Source organism: Danio rerio, chromosome 19, assembly GCF_052040795.2.
Source record: "Danio rerio strain M-AB ecotype USA chromosome 19, GRCz13ab, whole genome shotgun sequence".
NCBI lineage: Eukaryota > Metazoa > Chordata > Actinopteri > Cypriniformes > Danionidae > Danio > Danio rerio.
Genome location: NC_141039.2, coordinates 20,605,116 through 20,621,884, shown reverse-complemented (window position 1 = coordinate 20,621,884; position 16,769 = coordinate 20,605,116). Strand labels below are relative to the sequence as shown.

General features: G+C 37.6%; 2 protein-coding genes across 20 annotated transcripts in view; one reads left to right on the top strand and one right to left on the bottom strand.

Annotated features, from left to right (window-relative positions):
- The window catches only part of fkbp10a (FKBP prolyl isomerase 10a), a 141,121-nt gene that overhangs the window by 121,613 nt on the left and 2,739 nt on the right, over positions 1-16,769 (bottom strand). For 14 of the 15 annotated variants that reach the window (XR_015516670.2, XR_015516667.2, XR_015516669.2 and 11 more), the window contains exon 2: positions 6,210-6,358. Coding sequence is in view for 6 of the 15 variants with exons in the window: in XM_087295608.2 (XP_087151734.2) it covers positions 6,210-6,358 (149 nt within the window). In the remaining 9 variants the exon portion in view is untranslated. Of the gene's footprint in view, positions 1-6,209; positions 6,359-9,850; positions 10,017-16,769 lie in introns of those variants that run through there. The other variant, XM_087295610.2, reaches the window with a different exon arrangement.
- Positions 14,554-16,769, top strand: part of p3h4 (prolyl 3-hydroxylase family member 4 (inactive)) — a 78,392-nt gene continuing 76,176 nt past the window's right edge. For 2 of the 5 annotated variants that reach the window (XM_087294877.1, XM_087294873.1), the window contains exons 1-2: positions 14,695-15,141; positions 15,785-15,981. In XM_087294877.1, the coding sequence (XP_087151003.1) occupies positions 15,919-15,981 (63 nt within the window). In that variant the 5' untranslated portion in view covers positions 14,695-15,141; positions 15,785-15,918. Of the gene's footprint in view, positions 15,142-15,536; positions 15,597-15,784; positions 15,982-16,769 lie in introns of those variants that run through there. The other 3 variants (XM_087294875.1, XM_087294874.1, XM_087294878.1) reach the window with 3 other exon arrangements.

Below are 16,769 nucleotides of genomic sequence, written 5' to 3'. Positions count from 1 at the left end.
TCCAGGCCTCCAGTTGGTCCCAGTGAGCAGCGAGCTGGGCGCACTTGACATGCTGGTCTGTTGGGTGAGACAGAGATCACAAGGGAGAGAGAGAGAGACCCACATGGCCAAATCGAGTGGATGTTAGCATTGTGCTATATTATTAGTCTGACAGGGTTGTCAGCTAGGGGGGTATGTGCCGGCTAGACGTTGGTCCTTCTAAGGATCCTTTGGGGGCCGGACAATTCGGATGTCGAATTTGGGTGGCTGGATAACAGTTGATATCTACGTACTGCCCTCAAGGCTTTTAGTCATGCGCCAGGCTGTGCAAATTATCAATCAATTATTTAAATCACCCTGGTGGTTCTCAATAGCGTGGTCTCTGAGCAGGTCAAAGTAAATAAAAATAATTAAGTAAATAAAAATAACAGTAACCTAAAAAAACAAAAATGAATAATACTAACGATAAGTTAGACAAAAAGGCACCTTGCTCGGATGAACGAGTGTACAGGGAAAGAAAAATGAAAGAAAATACTAATATGGATATCAGTAAATATGAATAAAAATAAAACTGAAAGGAGGAGGAGAAACGAGGGAGAGAGAGAATAGCAAAACCTATGGGCATGTCTAAAATGTTCGTTTTATAGTCCAGTAGTGGGCTAAGTTTAGACTAGGTTTTACATGCTATTTACACTTGGTGGTGAGTGAAAAGCAATCAGATGAAGGTCGCAAGAGCGTGCTATCTGGCTAGACTTTCCCCAACTCCTACTGCAGTCGCTATCAGATCACTTGCCTATAATGTAACTCGGTTGTGAACTCACACAGCGTAGGCTTTTAGCACAATACGTAGCACTCAAGGAAGTCACTGACCGCCTGGCATGATTCAAAATTGGGTTTTGCCTGATGATTCCGGTGCCGCTCTAGGCCTGTAGAATGAGGTGGCCAATCTCACTCAGGCGGGCACGTGTGTAGAATCATGACAGAGTAATTAACCAAGATTGATCGTATGCCAGTTGACACGGACGGTGCTTCTTGGAGTACGATTGCTGATGCCACTGTGATCCACACAAGCCGGAGTAACAAAACGCCAAGGTATCTAACGCATCCTTCAGCAGGGGTCAGTTATGTCAGACAGATGAACCCAATCTTTTGATCTGCAACCTGAATAACCTGTACGCTTAACCACACAAGCACAGAAGACTCGGGTCCGGATACGGGCAGTACTATGGATCTACTATTCTGGGCGAGCCAGTTGGAGTAGGAATCTTAGTATGCTGTAGTATCTGATGGATAGAGGAGGTTATCACCCTGTGATGGAGGGAGACTAAAGGAAAATTAAATCGGCATAAAAGAATTTAAAAGAATAATCATAATAATCCCCTATAGTTAAAAGCAGTACAGGACGGCTTAGAAAAAGTAGAAAGAGTGCCTTAGTATTCAGGGGTATCTACAAACATTAATGGGTTAGCCCAACATGTTTTGATCAGATGTGGGATCTATAGATTGATAGCTCTAAATTTAGCTTCAGACTAATACTTGCCCTTATATAGTAATACTTTCCCTATAACCTGAGAGGTGAGGGAATAAATAAGACATGAGGAAAAGATGGAGTAAAAAAAAAAAATCAAAAGGGAAGAAAAATTATGCCTATTAATGATAATAATAGAGATTAAAGGCTATTCCCCAAATAGCAAAACCAACAAAATTAAAATTAAACATGACCTAAGTTTAGAATAGATTATTGGGAACTTGATTAAAAATCAAGTAATAACAAATAAACTGGACAACGGTGTTAAAATGAAAAAGACAGAAGGCAGAAAATTAATTAAAAAAAATTGAAAGTAACAAAATAATTCATAATACCAAAAGAAATAAAAACAGACCAATAATCTATACTTAGGTAACTAAACTATTGTTTGGATAAAATGATAACAGGGAAAATAAAATGCTTAATCGAAATTAAAACAAATTAACTCCAAACTGTTTGACCATTTCAGACCACTTGAGACACAATGGTGGGCGGAACTGATGTGAGAAGAGCAGAGGGAGACAGGGGGAGATGTTTCCGAGTTGCACTTCACATTCAGTTAGCCTTGTGCTAACGTTTGTTAATGTTACAAAATGTGAAGGGTTGGTTTGCTTAAGCATTAGCTGGCGTTAGCCGCTAGCAAGTTGTTACGAGTTACGCTTCGCATCCGGTTAGCCTTGTGCTAACAGTTTGGTAATATTAAGACGCGAAGGGTTAGTTTACTTAAGGCTAGTCGTTAGAAGCTAGCGAGTTGTTTTGCCCTGTGATGTAAGCCGCGTCACACACTCTGCCCCCTGAAGGCGGATCTTATGCTTTGGGGTGGTGACTACGTCATTCATGCATGCGTGCGCGCGCGCACGAGTTACGTGGACGAGGAGTCAATGAGCGCTCGAAGGGTCGTTTTTATCAATGAGTTCTCATTCATAACTTGGTATGCGGCTGACTTCACAAAGGCAAAGCGCGAACCACTAAGATTCGCATAAACGGTCATTATATATCATGTTGCCTTAACATTGATAATAATATTCGACCATTACAATTAGACAAACAAACATAAAATACGAGACGTCTCTCGAGGCGGTGCACGTTTGTACACAGATTTGGTCCGGACGAACATAACTGAAATATGGGAATTCACATCCATATCAGATTTTGGTACCATTTAAAAACACGCTTATGGTTCTGAGAATTCCTTTCGTCAGAAAGCGGTTAACAGGCAAGCTTGCAGCTCCCAAATACATTAATTTAGAACTGTCCAGCAGTTCTGAAATTAATTTCGCACGGCGGCGAAGCAAAGAGGTTAAACGTTAGGCAGCTAATCTAACAGTTTGAAACCACGGGAGAAATAGGCTAGAGGTTTTCTAGCTAAAAGAAGGCCTTTTAAACGGACAGGTTTGGGGTTTCCAAACTGTCTTACAAGCGCTGAGAGAGGTGTCTTTTCCTCCGACAGGCACACTAATATATTTAAATGATTTGCGGAACGTGCGTCTCAGCAAAATCGATTTAAAATATATATGAACTGCAGTTAAATTTTTTACACTCTACACGGGCAGCTCTCTGCTGTGTTTAGTGAACAGAATGGCTGGAGGAGGCGTTAAGTCCTCCCAGTTTTGAAGAAAGGAAATGCTTCTCGCGGTCCTTTTTTTTTCTTCTATATCGCGCTTAATAAATCACAATGAATTGGAAAGTTTGTTTCAAAGAAAATGTTTGAAAAACTGCCCGCATTCTCCACCAATATATGTAACATGAAATTAGCTCATTTTATGAATATTAATAATCAACAATAACGGTTTATTCTTAATTATTAATATTCCGGCTTAAGCTTCAGTCAGCTTGGTCAAACCAACATATGATTGTAAATGATCATGCTCGCGCGACCGAGCGGATTCCCAGATTATGAATATTAATTATCAACAATAACGAATTATTGTTAATCATTAATATTCCGAATCAATTTATTGTTAATTTGACCAAACAAACACAAGCAGAGCCCCCGCTCTTCCGAGCGGACACGATAATCTATTCATTTAGAAAAAGGGAATTTAATTGCTACTTCTTGTGAAGTAGATTAATCATTCAAAAGTTTTAAACAACTTATAATAGCAAGGCAGGGGAATCTGTATTTCAGTGACATTTTCTCATGAGGCAAACAATACAATTCATTTGATTATAATGGAATTTATTGACTAGTCAGACGTAACGAACAAACAAACAAACGCACAAACATACATTAAACACAAAACAAAGGTAAACCACGTGGAGATATCGGGTCTATAGAACGTGTAACAGCAAAGAGACATAGTAAAGCTAGGAATTATAGATTTCAGGTAAAAGAGTGACAAAACTTTCAGTTCCACACGCACCATTAAGGACCACCAAGGTTATAAAAAACACCTTTTTGATAAAAGGGGCACAGCTTAATCGCATAACTAAAATCACCTGGTTTTTCATGTCTGGAGGTCTCTTTTATGCGTCTCTCTTCCGTCGTGATGAAAACTACTCTTGATGTCCTTTGATGCGTGGAGTTCGTAATGCAGTTCGGACGAACACGATCGCAAACTTTAAACTGAATTTACTTTGCCGGAAAATAAAGAAAGCGTGGCGGGAAAAAGTCCATGCGGCTATGAAGAGCCGTGTGGCCCTTTAAGGGACCACCGTCAATGATGTTCCTTTTTGGGACGTTCTCTTTCTGCCCAGATGTTTGGGGGGAAGTGTGCTTATACCTGCGGGTCACGTGACAACCCGTACAGCATTCTGACCAATGATTTCAGGGGAAAGTTTGCGCGCGAACCTTCCTTTGTCTCTGGGCTGCCCGTATGCAAATTTGAGCGTCCGCCTAAAGCATGCGGACAGGCATTTAATACAGGGCTTTAAAGAATAAAGCAATGCGAGTTATGGTCTCGATCTTTGCATCATGTGTTGTAAAATGTCAGCAGAAACCCATCGGTACCAAACATGGGGGGGGGGGTTGAAAGTACATCAACATAATTTTTCATATCCTTACAATATTTATGCTTTACAAAGGCCTAAATGGAACATGCATACAGGTTATAAGAGAGGTTACACAGGTAAGAAAAGTCAGAAATGAGACACAAAGTTTACAAAACATAACACATTGGTTTTGTGCTGGTTCTGGATTTGATGAGTTCATTTTCTTTCTGTCGGAACAGCCTCGTGGGGGTGTATGTGTGTGTGTGAGTGTATTTGGGCAGGAATGTCTTTAAAGTTTTCCTGCTTATCTATCCAGGCCCCCTGAACAACTTAAGCTGTCACGAAAATCCAGACTTCTTGGAGCCAGGAGTCGTAAAACCGTTCTGTCGGACCGTGATGAAATCAATAAGAAATTTTATCTGTGGACTGTACGCTACACCTAATATCCGATGGCCAGAAAGTGATTATTTGTTTATAAATTGTTACATTTTTGGTATTTGTTAAGCAGCAAGCCCAGAGATTGTTGTGTACACTATGATTTTATATAAAATTAACTTTAATGTGTGATAGGAATAAAATGTGATCATAAACGAATGATTTCTCCACTCAAATGAGTGGCGGAAACAGTATTACATACGTCACAAACACGTCACCACTTAACAAGCGGATAGCGAATGTCTTTGGACTGTGGGGGAAACCGGAGCACCCGAAGGAAACCTGGTGAACATGCAAACTCCACAAAGAAATGTCAACTGGTCCAGCAGGGGCTCGAACCAGCGACCTTCTTGCTGTGAGGCAATTGTGCAACCCACTGTGCCACCATGCTGCCCAGTGGAGAATATATCATATAATATTATCATGCATGTTCCTACGCAAGGGACACATGACCAAATACTACATTCAGTCCTACAGAGGCTAGTGCATTGTGGCCTGATGCTTAATGGGCTGGTGTTCATGAGAATGTTGCTCTTGGAAAAAAAGGTTGGCCCAATGGCTGAGAGGGACTTCAAGATGCAGGCTGAATGTAGCACAGTCTTCTCCTCCATGATACCAGATTTACAGTAGTTATTATAAGGAACCCATTGTTGGATTTGTTTTTAATAATTAAAATGACAAATGTGGGCGATGCAGTAGATAGTACATTCACCTCACAGCAAGAAGGTCGCTGGTTCAAGCCTCGGCTGGGTAAGTTGGCAATTCTGTGTGGAGTTTACATATTCTCCCTGTGTTTTCGTGGGTTTCCTCCACATGCTCCGGTTTCGCCCACAGTCCAAAGACATGTGGTAAAGGTGAATTGGGTATGCTAAAATTGACTGTAGTGTATGAGTGTGTGTGAATAATTGTGTGGATGTTTCCCAGTGATGGGTTGCGGCTGGAAAGGCATCCGCTGCATAAAACATATGCTGGACAAGTTGGCGGTTCATTTCGCTGTGGTGACCCCATATTAATAAAGGGACTAATCCGAAAAGAAAATGAATGAATGAAAATGACAAATGTGACAGCGCAAACAAGTAATTAAGCCATTAAACAGTGGGAAGTTGAAGGTTGGGTTTTATGAACTTTCAAAAATATTAAACATTCATGTAGATCAAATGTTCTTATTTTTGATTCATACACATATTCTTACTTTGTCATGACAACATCATGTTTTTGTCATGTAACAAATCCAAACCAGCAATACAGTGAACACATTGAAATTTAATTTAATAATAATTTAAATATATATAACAGAATATGTAGTTGTTAAAAAAATAAATAAAAAAAGGGTTACCAGATCCCAAGACTCCATAAGCAAGGTGAGGAGGTACAGTGATCTTCCTTCGCTCATTAACACACATGCCCTGAACTCCTTTATCCAAACCTGGGATGACTTTTGATTCCACACCCACCTGCCCAATGAATGGAAAACCCTTATTCAGGCTGAGAGAGAGAGAGAAAGAGAGAGAGAGAGAGAGAAAGAGAGAGAGATTAAATTCCTGTATGAGAGTACATAGCAATTTCTCATTGCCATTTCCATCTTAAAGTACGTCATGTAGATCTGTTTAAATATTGTGAGGATGTCAGGGGTTAGTTTAGCCTGTTCGTGACTATTTAAATTAAGTTAATTGTGGAGCAAGATAGAATGCATTTGTATTGGCTTTAAATGATGCTGTTCAAGTTTGAATGGTGATTAACACATGAGGCATACTGTTATTGCTTGATATTTTTGCACATTAATGGAGTTGCGATAACTATGAGGTTTGTAAGTTGTGTTTTCGCTGTTGGTTGGATACCCTTGCAAAATGCTCTTCAATCTCGATTCTTAATATTAGTCTATTAGTCACATATCAGTGAACTACTACTCTGAAATAAAGTCAATTTATGAATTGTTTGATGTTAAGCCTGCCGTTACCTGTGCAGTACAAAGAGCACTGGCAGCTCCAGGATTTAGTTTTTTCTTAGGGGTGCTAAGGGGAGGCTAAAAATAATTGAATAGCTTCAGCTATCTAAATAACATGCAAATTTAGTCACCTTGTGTTTTTTTTTAACCAAAGCTTCAAAAAGGGACCTATTTTTACTTTTTTTTTTTTTTTTTGCCAGTCTCAATTTTAACTGCACCTACACAATTGTAACAGATTAATACAATTTATCATCACATTACATTACATTAACTATACAGGTGTGCATTGGGTCAACTAGGTTCCATGACTCTGGTGGCACTGGAAGTTTAAATGGATTTTGCGGCACTGGAAGATCGCATGGCTCTAGTAGCCATTTGTGGGAATCAGGTGGCGGCTCTGGCCATTTGGGGAACACAGGTGAATTTGGCAGGAGCTGTGCATGCTAGAATGCTGTTGAGAGCTACATGTGCCAGTACACTGGCAAAAGACAGTCAAGCAGGAATACCAGAGGGAGCCCTCTGTGCTGGTCATTGGAGGTGTTTTCTGGAGTAGCCAGAGCAAGAGAATGTGCCCAGTAAGTAGACAGGTAAGTGTCTCATTGTGGTGGTGGTGGTGCTTCTGCTCCTTCCTTCACATGCGGGTTTATTTACACACTTCAAAACCACAGAGAATAACAAAAAACGAGCATGCAGACATTTTAGAGGCAACTAAAAAAAACTGACCACAAAGGCTAAAACAAGAAGACATATATAGGAATGAGACAAAGAGATAATGAGTAATTAACAACTAAGGCCATTAACAATAGTAAAGCCAGTATCACTAGAATAAGCAAGCAAAATTCTTTCATACAGTGCCTCAAAAAGAGACATTCAACACAATGATTGGACAGTAAAAAAAAAACTAGCGATTGCTCCATATTTTAAATTTCTGTACTGAGAGATTATTGAACACACGAGCTTGCATTTCCAGTCTGCATTCGCTTGTGTATGAATTGAAGTCTGGGGAGAAAAGCGCAGCGTTACTGTGGATTAACTAAGGAAACTGGGAAAAGCTTAAGTGATGAGGAGTAACATGAATAAAGAAGGACAAAACAGAAGGAAACATTATTTAATGTGATTTTATTATATCTGAAATGTATAATTCTTTAAATAATTTTAATATAGCACAGGCCAGTGGTTCTCAAACTTTTTGTAGTGTGCACCCCTTTTTAATATTTGACACCTGTCAAGCACCCCTTTCAAAACGACTACACACTACAAATTTTAATTTTCTGCATCTCCAATCCATGTAACCAATGTAACTGTCACTATATTTGTGTTTCTTACTTGAAATTTTCTTACTCTCTAGCGTAGGCCTAATTCTTTTCATCAGTACATCTCTGCTGGATTTCTGTTCCTGCCTGCCCCTCTTCACCTAGTTCGTTATCCACAAGGTTCAATGCTAAGGATTTTTTTCTACTGGCCCGATCTTCCCAGTGGTTCAGATTTTTACTTGCCCTGCTAAAATTTTCACTCGCCCCACCAAAAAAAGTTAATAGCTATTTTTTGCCACATACAGTACTGTACATAATGTGTCAAAAGCCAAACATAATTGTAATACCCGTTTTATTTAGCATAACATTAGCAATTGTGATGAACTAAGTTTGATAGTGTGTGTGTGTGTGTGTGTGTGTGTGTGTGTGTGTGTGTGTGTGTGAGTGTTAAACAGATAAAACAGACCCCAAACTTTTGACCGGTAGAGTAAAAAAAAATAAATAATAATTATATATATATATATATATATATATATATATATATATATATATATATATATATATATATATATATATATATATCTCTACCGGTCAAAAGTTTGGGGTCTGTTTTATTAATTTTTTTCGATATCTTTTTTTAAGCAAAATTATTCAGTTCAAGGCGACATTTAGTAAATGTAAAAAACAAAAAAAACAAAGAATTGTTAAATATTTATTAAAATGTTAAATAACTGCTTTCTTATTGTATGTAGTTTCATTAAAAAAAGTAGTTTCATAAAATTATTGCTTTTTATTACTATTACCCTTAATAATAATATCAACAACAACAATTCATTCATTCATTTTCTTGTCGGTTTAGTCCCTTTATTAATCTGAGGTTGCCACAGCGGAATGAACCACCAACGTTTTTACGCAGCGGATGCCCTTCCAGCCACAACCCATCCCTGGGAAACATCCACACACACACACACACACATTCACACACACACTCATACACTACGGACAATTTAGCCTACCCAATTCACCTGTATGGCATGTCTTTGGACCGTGGGGGAAACCCACGCGAAGGCAGGGAGAACATGCAAACTCTACACAGAAACGGCAACTGAGCCGAGGTTAGAACCAGCGACCCAGCGACCATTTTGCCATGAGGCGACAGCACTACCTACTGTGCCACTGCCTCGCCTTACAACAACAATAACTAACATTTAGACTGATTTCTGAAGGATCATGTGACGAGTGGAGTAATGAAGCTGAAAAATCATCTTTAAAATTACTAGAATAAATGATTAAATGATAAACTACTTTTCAACAGTTATTTTATAATGCAATAATATTTCACAATGTTACAATATGTACTGTATTATGATATAATAAATGCAGCTCTGACTCTCTCATACAGAGCCTGACATACAGATGGTAACTTTGGTCAATTTTTCCAATAAACAGCTCTCTGTAATATTTCAGCATGCTTTCACTGTCGTATTAAACGCACGCCGAGCGCCTTATATTGTCGAGCCCTGCCATATATTCAAGGCTGCTGCACGTGTCACGTTTAGCGTGAACAAAACAGGAACAAAAACAAAAAGGTGCGGATCCAAGTGCAGATATTTATTTACAGTGAAACAACGAGGTGATCAAAATACAAAGTAACAAACAAACGACAAAACCAGAAACTAAAACAGTGACAAGGCTCAGAAACAATAACACTACAAACTAGACTTAGGCAAAATTACAAAAACACGATCCGGAACAACGAACTATGAATACAAGACTTACTTTGGAACTAGGAACAAGCGAGACATGGAAGACCAGAAAGACAAACGACGCAATGACAAACAAAGTTGGAATGGTAGAATATTTAGTCCAGATAATCAACGGTAACACAGAACAGATGAGATGACAGGTCAGTGTAGGTGTTCCGGTGTATGCGCGTGGTATGTATGAGAATGTAATTTTTCTGGGACGCTGTAAAGCTAACTGAGTCCTGATGCACTACAGCTCAGGTGGTCACTGATGGATGTGACAGCACGTCTCCATAAAAGAGGCTGATGTAGATGGTTTATTCCTACTGTCACTTGACTTCTTTAAAGTTCCAGTTTTAACTAGGTGTCCATGTTGATGACTATAGTAAGCGAATAAAAAAAACTACAAATGTACTATCACTTAGCGCCTAATGTGAAAGGACGGGGCTATTGTGACAGACATGGAACAGCGAGATGACTATATGCACAGGTTTTACATTACAGTTTGTAATGTGATTTTTTTTTGTTTCTCTCTCAGTGAATTTCTTTTCTCTCAGAAATATGACATGTGAAGTTTAACCCCCAAAAAATGCATAAAATGATAAAAGATAACAATTTTCCCTCAAACCGCTGGCTTAGGCTATTTTATCTAGAAATGACACTGTTGCATTGAGCCTACAAAAGTGGATGCATAATTTGTAAAGTTTTATGTCTTTCTGTTGTATTCATATTTTGTATCACACACACACACACACACACACACACACACACACACACACACACACACACACACACACACACACACACACACACACACACACACACACACACACACACACACACACACACACACACACACACACACACACACACAACACACCTTTTAAACTTAACAAAAACTCTCAACAACTGTTACTGGCTGCTGTATCTTTAATATGGTGTAAAGATTATTATGCATTTCTGAAACATTAAGGAGGATGCAGCAAAGAAATATTATATTAAATATTAATACAATTTATTAATCATTAAATTGAAACTACTTTATTATTTTATGCAACACCCTTACATTTAAAAGGGAAACATAAGGGCAATCTTAAGCAAAAAGACCCCTAGCCTATAAGTTGTGTTTTATGGAATAGCCTATCTTAAACTGGCCAGCTATTTGTTTTTCTTTCCCTAATTTATTTATTTTGGTGCATGTGCAGTACGCACCTACGCTCGCTTTAGGTGCAACAGTGCAAATGCAGCTAACGATTAACATGAACTTTGAGAGAACTTTAAATTGTCAAACAGGTGTAAGCCAATTAGATTGCGTCATGCAAGTACCCTCGAGCAGATACTTGCCAATAGCATATGCAACACTGGAAAAGCAATATGCTATGTAAGTAATGTAATTTGCATCAATCTGACAGGAATTTAACTTATAGCCTTGTCTTATGTTCTAAGTGCTGACAATGTATGCATTACTTCTGAATATATATTTGTTATTGTTACATTCTTAGTAGTAAGTTCCACAGTCAATGTTTTGACTGCACTTATTTTACACTAAAATTAGCCCATGCTAATGTTGTACTATTAACAAAATGAGCAGTTTTGACAATGCATTTGTTTTGTAATGTTGCATTGTTTTTGCAACGTGTTATGAGCTGTCAATAACATGTGTGTGTATTTTTGTAAATGTAAACTAAATTGGCTGTATAGTGAATGAATGTGCGTAAATGAGCGAGCATAAGGGTGTTTCCCATCACTGGGATGTGGCTCGAAGGGGATCCCCCAATTAAAACATATGTGAGAGTATTTGGTGGTTCATTCCATCCAGCTATAAACATTCCACCATCATCCACATCCAAAAAAAAACAAAGATCCCAGGATTCAATGACTACAGACCTGTTGCCCTAACCTCTATAGCCATGAAGTCATTTGAAAGACTGGTGCAAGCATATCTGAAGGACATCACTGGACCTTTGCTGGAGCCCCATGCGGTTTACCTATAGAGAAAACCGGTCTGTGGATGATGTGGTCAACATGGAACTGCATTATACCCTACAACATCTAGACAAACCAGAGACCTATGCAAGAATTCAGTTTGTAGACTTCAGTTCTGCCTTCAACACCATTGTCCCATCACTGCTCGAGAACAAACTGACCCAGCTCTCTGTTCCTAGCTCTGTCTGTCAATAGACCACTAGCTTTTATAGACAACAGCTAGTCATACTGGGCAAACTCCCGTCCGACACCTGCACCATAAGCACCGGTGCCCCCCAGGGACGCATTATTTTCCCTTTGCTCTTTTCCCTGTACACCAATAACTGCACTGCAAGAGACCCCTCCATCAAGCTCCTGAAGTTCACAGATGACACTACTGTTATCGGTCTCATCCGGAATGATGACGAGTCTGCATACAGCCGCTGGCTTTTTAGTGCAGATACAACAACCTGGAGCTGAATACCATTAAAAACGGTGGAGATGATAGAAAACTTTAGTCTCACGTATTTCAGATCCATCTCCTGTTTTGTCATTTCTCCTGGGAAAACTGCCTTTGACAATCGCTATTGTGAGTACACCCTTAGACTTGGTTAAAAGGTTTGAAATGTCCATGGACATCATAGAAGATTTGAAAAACAAATTAATATGGCAAAAAATAATGTCTGGCGGAATTAAAAAGCCATTGAAAACGTGCCTACTAAAAATGTGCCTGTTTCAGTGCTTACAGTAGTAAAACCCTCAAAGTGGCACAGAGACAAGCATTCATTGTCCTTAACAGTACATGAATATAATTTGTTTAAAGGAGTGATTGGACCATTCCTTTTTAAAAGGCCCTTCGAAGCTTGGTGAAGGCAAGTTGTTAGTGATAAGCATGCATTTCAACTCAAACCAAAAGACATTTGGTAAATGTATTTATGTCAATTCCAGATGTTCTGATCTATAAGGCCTTATATCTATAAGGTATATATATATATATATATATATATATATATATATATATATATATATATATATATATATATATATATGTATATATACACACACACACATCTCATATCATCACTTTAGATATTATGCTAGAATATCATTCAAATGCTAGCTCTAAAATAACATCTTTATTTAATTTTCTTTTTTATATACACGATTATGCAGTTAAACTGTTGTTTAAATGCAATACCACATGTTAAGTCACACACAGTGTGATATATACAGTTGAAGTCAGATTTATAAAATTTTAAAAATTATAAAATTTAATTTAAAAAAAAATATTTTCCAAATTGTTTAACAGAGCAAGGACATTTTCACACTGTGTCTAATAATATTTTTGTTCTTGAGAAAGTTTAATTTGTTTTATTTTGGCAAGAATAAAATCAGTTTTTAATTTTTTAAAAAACATTTTATGGTCAAATTTATTAGCCCCTTTGAGCTATATTTTTTTTCGATAGTCTACAGAACAAATAATCATTATAGAATAACTTGCCAAATTACCCTAACCTGCCTAGTTAACCTAATTAACCTAGTCCTTAAGCCTTTAAAATGTCACTTTAAGCTGTAAATAAGTGTCTTATTTATAAGAATAAAAAAATATCAAGTAAAATAATACTTACTGTCATCATGGCAAAGATAAAATAAATCAGTTATTAGAAATGAGTTATTAAAACGACTATGTTTAGAAATGTTTTGAAAAAAAAAACTTCTCTCCATCAAGCAGAAATTAGGGAAGTAAATTAACAGTTTATTAACGGTTATATTAATATTATTAATATATGATTAATTAATTATCACTATTAATAATAATAATAATAAGGGTTTTTATTTGTAAGATAGTTATTTGATAGATAGTTCCGATGCAGTATTTTTATGAATTGCTGAGATGACATTTCAGGTGTTCAATACATTGCGTGTCAGTCTTGGTTTATTATATTTTTAATTATTAATATTTTATTAATTAACAATTATATTTTATTAATGTTTTTTATTATAAATTAATATATAGTTCCTATGCAATGTTTTTATGGTTTGCTGACAAAACATTTCAGATCTTGATTACGTTGCGTGTCAGTTTCAAAAATAAAAGTAGGTGCTGGAAAAAGTGCTTAAAATCCTTGATTTTCATTAGTCTATGACTGTATGAACCCTGTATGAAATCAGTGTCACATTTTCAATCGTGAGGTGATGGTAAATTAAGTGATGGTCAGTTGTCAGCTCTCTTGGTTGTCATGTCGTGTGATGTACTTTGCTAAACTGTATTCAAATGTTATAAATATAAAAACACCACATTTTGAAATTTAACTGCAGTATGCCAATTAAGTTTATTTGTGTGTGCTACCCTCATAGACTTTAGAAAATGGCGCTCATTTGTTTGATTTCTCTTCGAGAAGCTGCGCAAGCCTCAAAGATTTAAGGTCCTTGCACCCTCACTGAATCCGAAGGTCGTATTAGGTTTTTAATTTGGTGGCCCACAATTGTCAAAAACACTACTCAAAATATTTGCTACAGATGCGAAAAATGCAGAAAATCTAACTATCCAAATTCATTTTTATGACGGACGGAAGTTGCAGAGGCTGCAAACGTATAAAACGTGAGGTCGTATTTAGTACACATATATATTGGGGGCGCTGGGGACCCAACCAGAATTAATGATATTCATAAATTATATATATATATATATATATATATATATATATATATATATATATATATATATATATATATATATATATATATATATATATATATATATATGGCTCTGTCAAGCTTTCGAGCGAGTGCATATGGATTGTCCAAATCTGATATCCAGTACTCTTAAAGTTTGGATGGGATGGTGGAATTTTTTTCCTTTTCAAAACCAAAAACCCAAGAGGAGAAATGCCAGCGTGGATCAAACTCTGTGAGGGGCGCTAAAGGAGCGGAGCTAAGTTGGTTTTGTTTTGATATTCCTGACACATTCAGTGATAGACGGCAATAACTTACACACCTCTTACCCTAAACAGATCTAAACTGTATTTATTACAAAAAGACAAAGCTGGCTATGTTTTACAGCTATCCTATTTCTTTTTTTGGCTCGATATAATGAGGAACGTTAATGATTCGTTTAAGCCTTCACCATAACGTTAACGTAGTCATACTAGTAGCGAATAGTTCATAATGACATTATTGATCCGGAAAATACGAATCTGCAAATCTGTTGCTAACTTTACTGAACTTCATATTTATATCTTATTTCAAGCTACGAAAATTTGAAATTACAAATTAACAGAACAAAACCGATATATGATCACAAATCCATCAGTTTCCCCTGGCTGTCCTTAAAGCACTGTCATGCATGTTTCCTCGTTGGTAAGTAAGGCTATATTTCATTGCACACCAATTAATCTATCAGGCTTTTTGGCTAAAAATAGAGAAATCACTGTTTCATTTATTATTATTAGATTATTTTTAAATTTCACCTCTCCTGCTGAGCATGAGCTAAGCTGTTAAATGGTTAACTTAGCGTATGAGACGGCTAGGCTAAGATAGCTTCAATTTTAATTGATTTATTCTCGAATCGGTTGCCTATTATGTGGTGAATATACCCCTGTAATGCATACTGCAGTCCTTTTTTGTCTGGCTTTCTCAGATATCTCACATGTTTCGCCAAAAATGACATTATATCCCTGGCAATGTCTGAAACCGGCGCACACACATTGAAAAAGCCGTGCCAGGCATGAAAGCTTGTCAGGCGTAGCAACAGTAATTAAAGAGGGCGGGGTTTAGCGAAGGGTCCATTAGCACATCTAACATCACTGAAAGAGGTCTGTCTTATGATGTTTTTTCGTAGTGGTTTATCAGAGCCACTATACTTAATCATGCCTTTGCATGAACCCCAGTGGACATTAGAGCACTATATGGACATTAAGACTATCTGGCTCTGATTTCACTGTCTATGTTGCAGAGGAAGAAGAAACCCCTTAATTATTATTATTTTTTTTCATTTTTTTAGAGGGTGGGGGTGTTTGGGTGAGGACAGCAAGATCCACTGGCAAGGGGGCTTGCTGCTAACTCCACTATTATGCTGGCATCACCATACTCCTGTCTCCAGTTCATCTGTCTACCACCACACAGTAACGGCACAAGATGGCAGCCTCCAGTCCACCAGCTCACAAAGTGACCACAACCAGCCCTCCAGCTCACAAAATGGTAAGCACCAATCTGCCACTAGCTCACAAGAGGGCTTCCTGTTCCGAGTCTGTTCCTGCCTTAGTTCCTGTCCCTGTTCATGAAAGGCCATTCAGATCCTCAGAAATTCCTTGAATGGCCAGGAGCGCCAGATCCTCCCCAATGGCCACTTTGGGTTCAGATCCCTCTTGAACATCCAGGGGCGCCAGATCCTCCTGAATTCCCCAACTGGCCAGACGCACCAGACCCTCCCAAATTCCCCGAATGACCAGGGGTGCCAGATCTTCCCAAATTTCCAGAATAACCAGGGGTGCCAGATCCTCCCAAATTTGCTTATATTGGGTGGATATCAAAAAATGCAACAAAAAAAAAAATAATGATGATAACAATAGTAAAAAAAAGTGTCACTAAATATACTTGGCCAGTCGTTATTATACCTGGGCGGCCCACCCAAATAAAGTTTATGTGTGGGAAGCACTGCAGAGAAATAAACATTTAAGTTTGAAGGGGCATATAGGTACTCAGTGAAATTTTAAATGTCATTTTTACCTTACATGCATTTTTTAAATGTTTTGTAAATAGCTTTTTTAAACAGTAGTGCGAAGAATAATTATTTCTCATTTGGTTGTTACTTTGTCAGTCATGAACAATTTGAGAAAATCTCATGACCAATTCTCACAACCATTTTATTTGGGTGTGTGTATAATTATTTTAAAATATTGCTAGATTACATACACATTTATAGTGTTTATAGAAACATGATTGTCTTTTATAGTGATATAACATATTGGGCCCTATCATAAACCCGG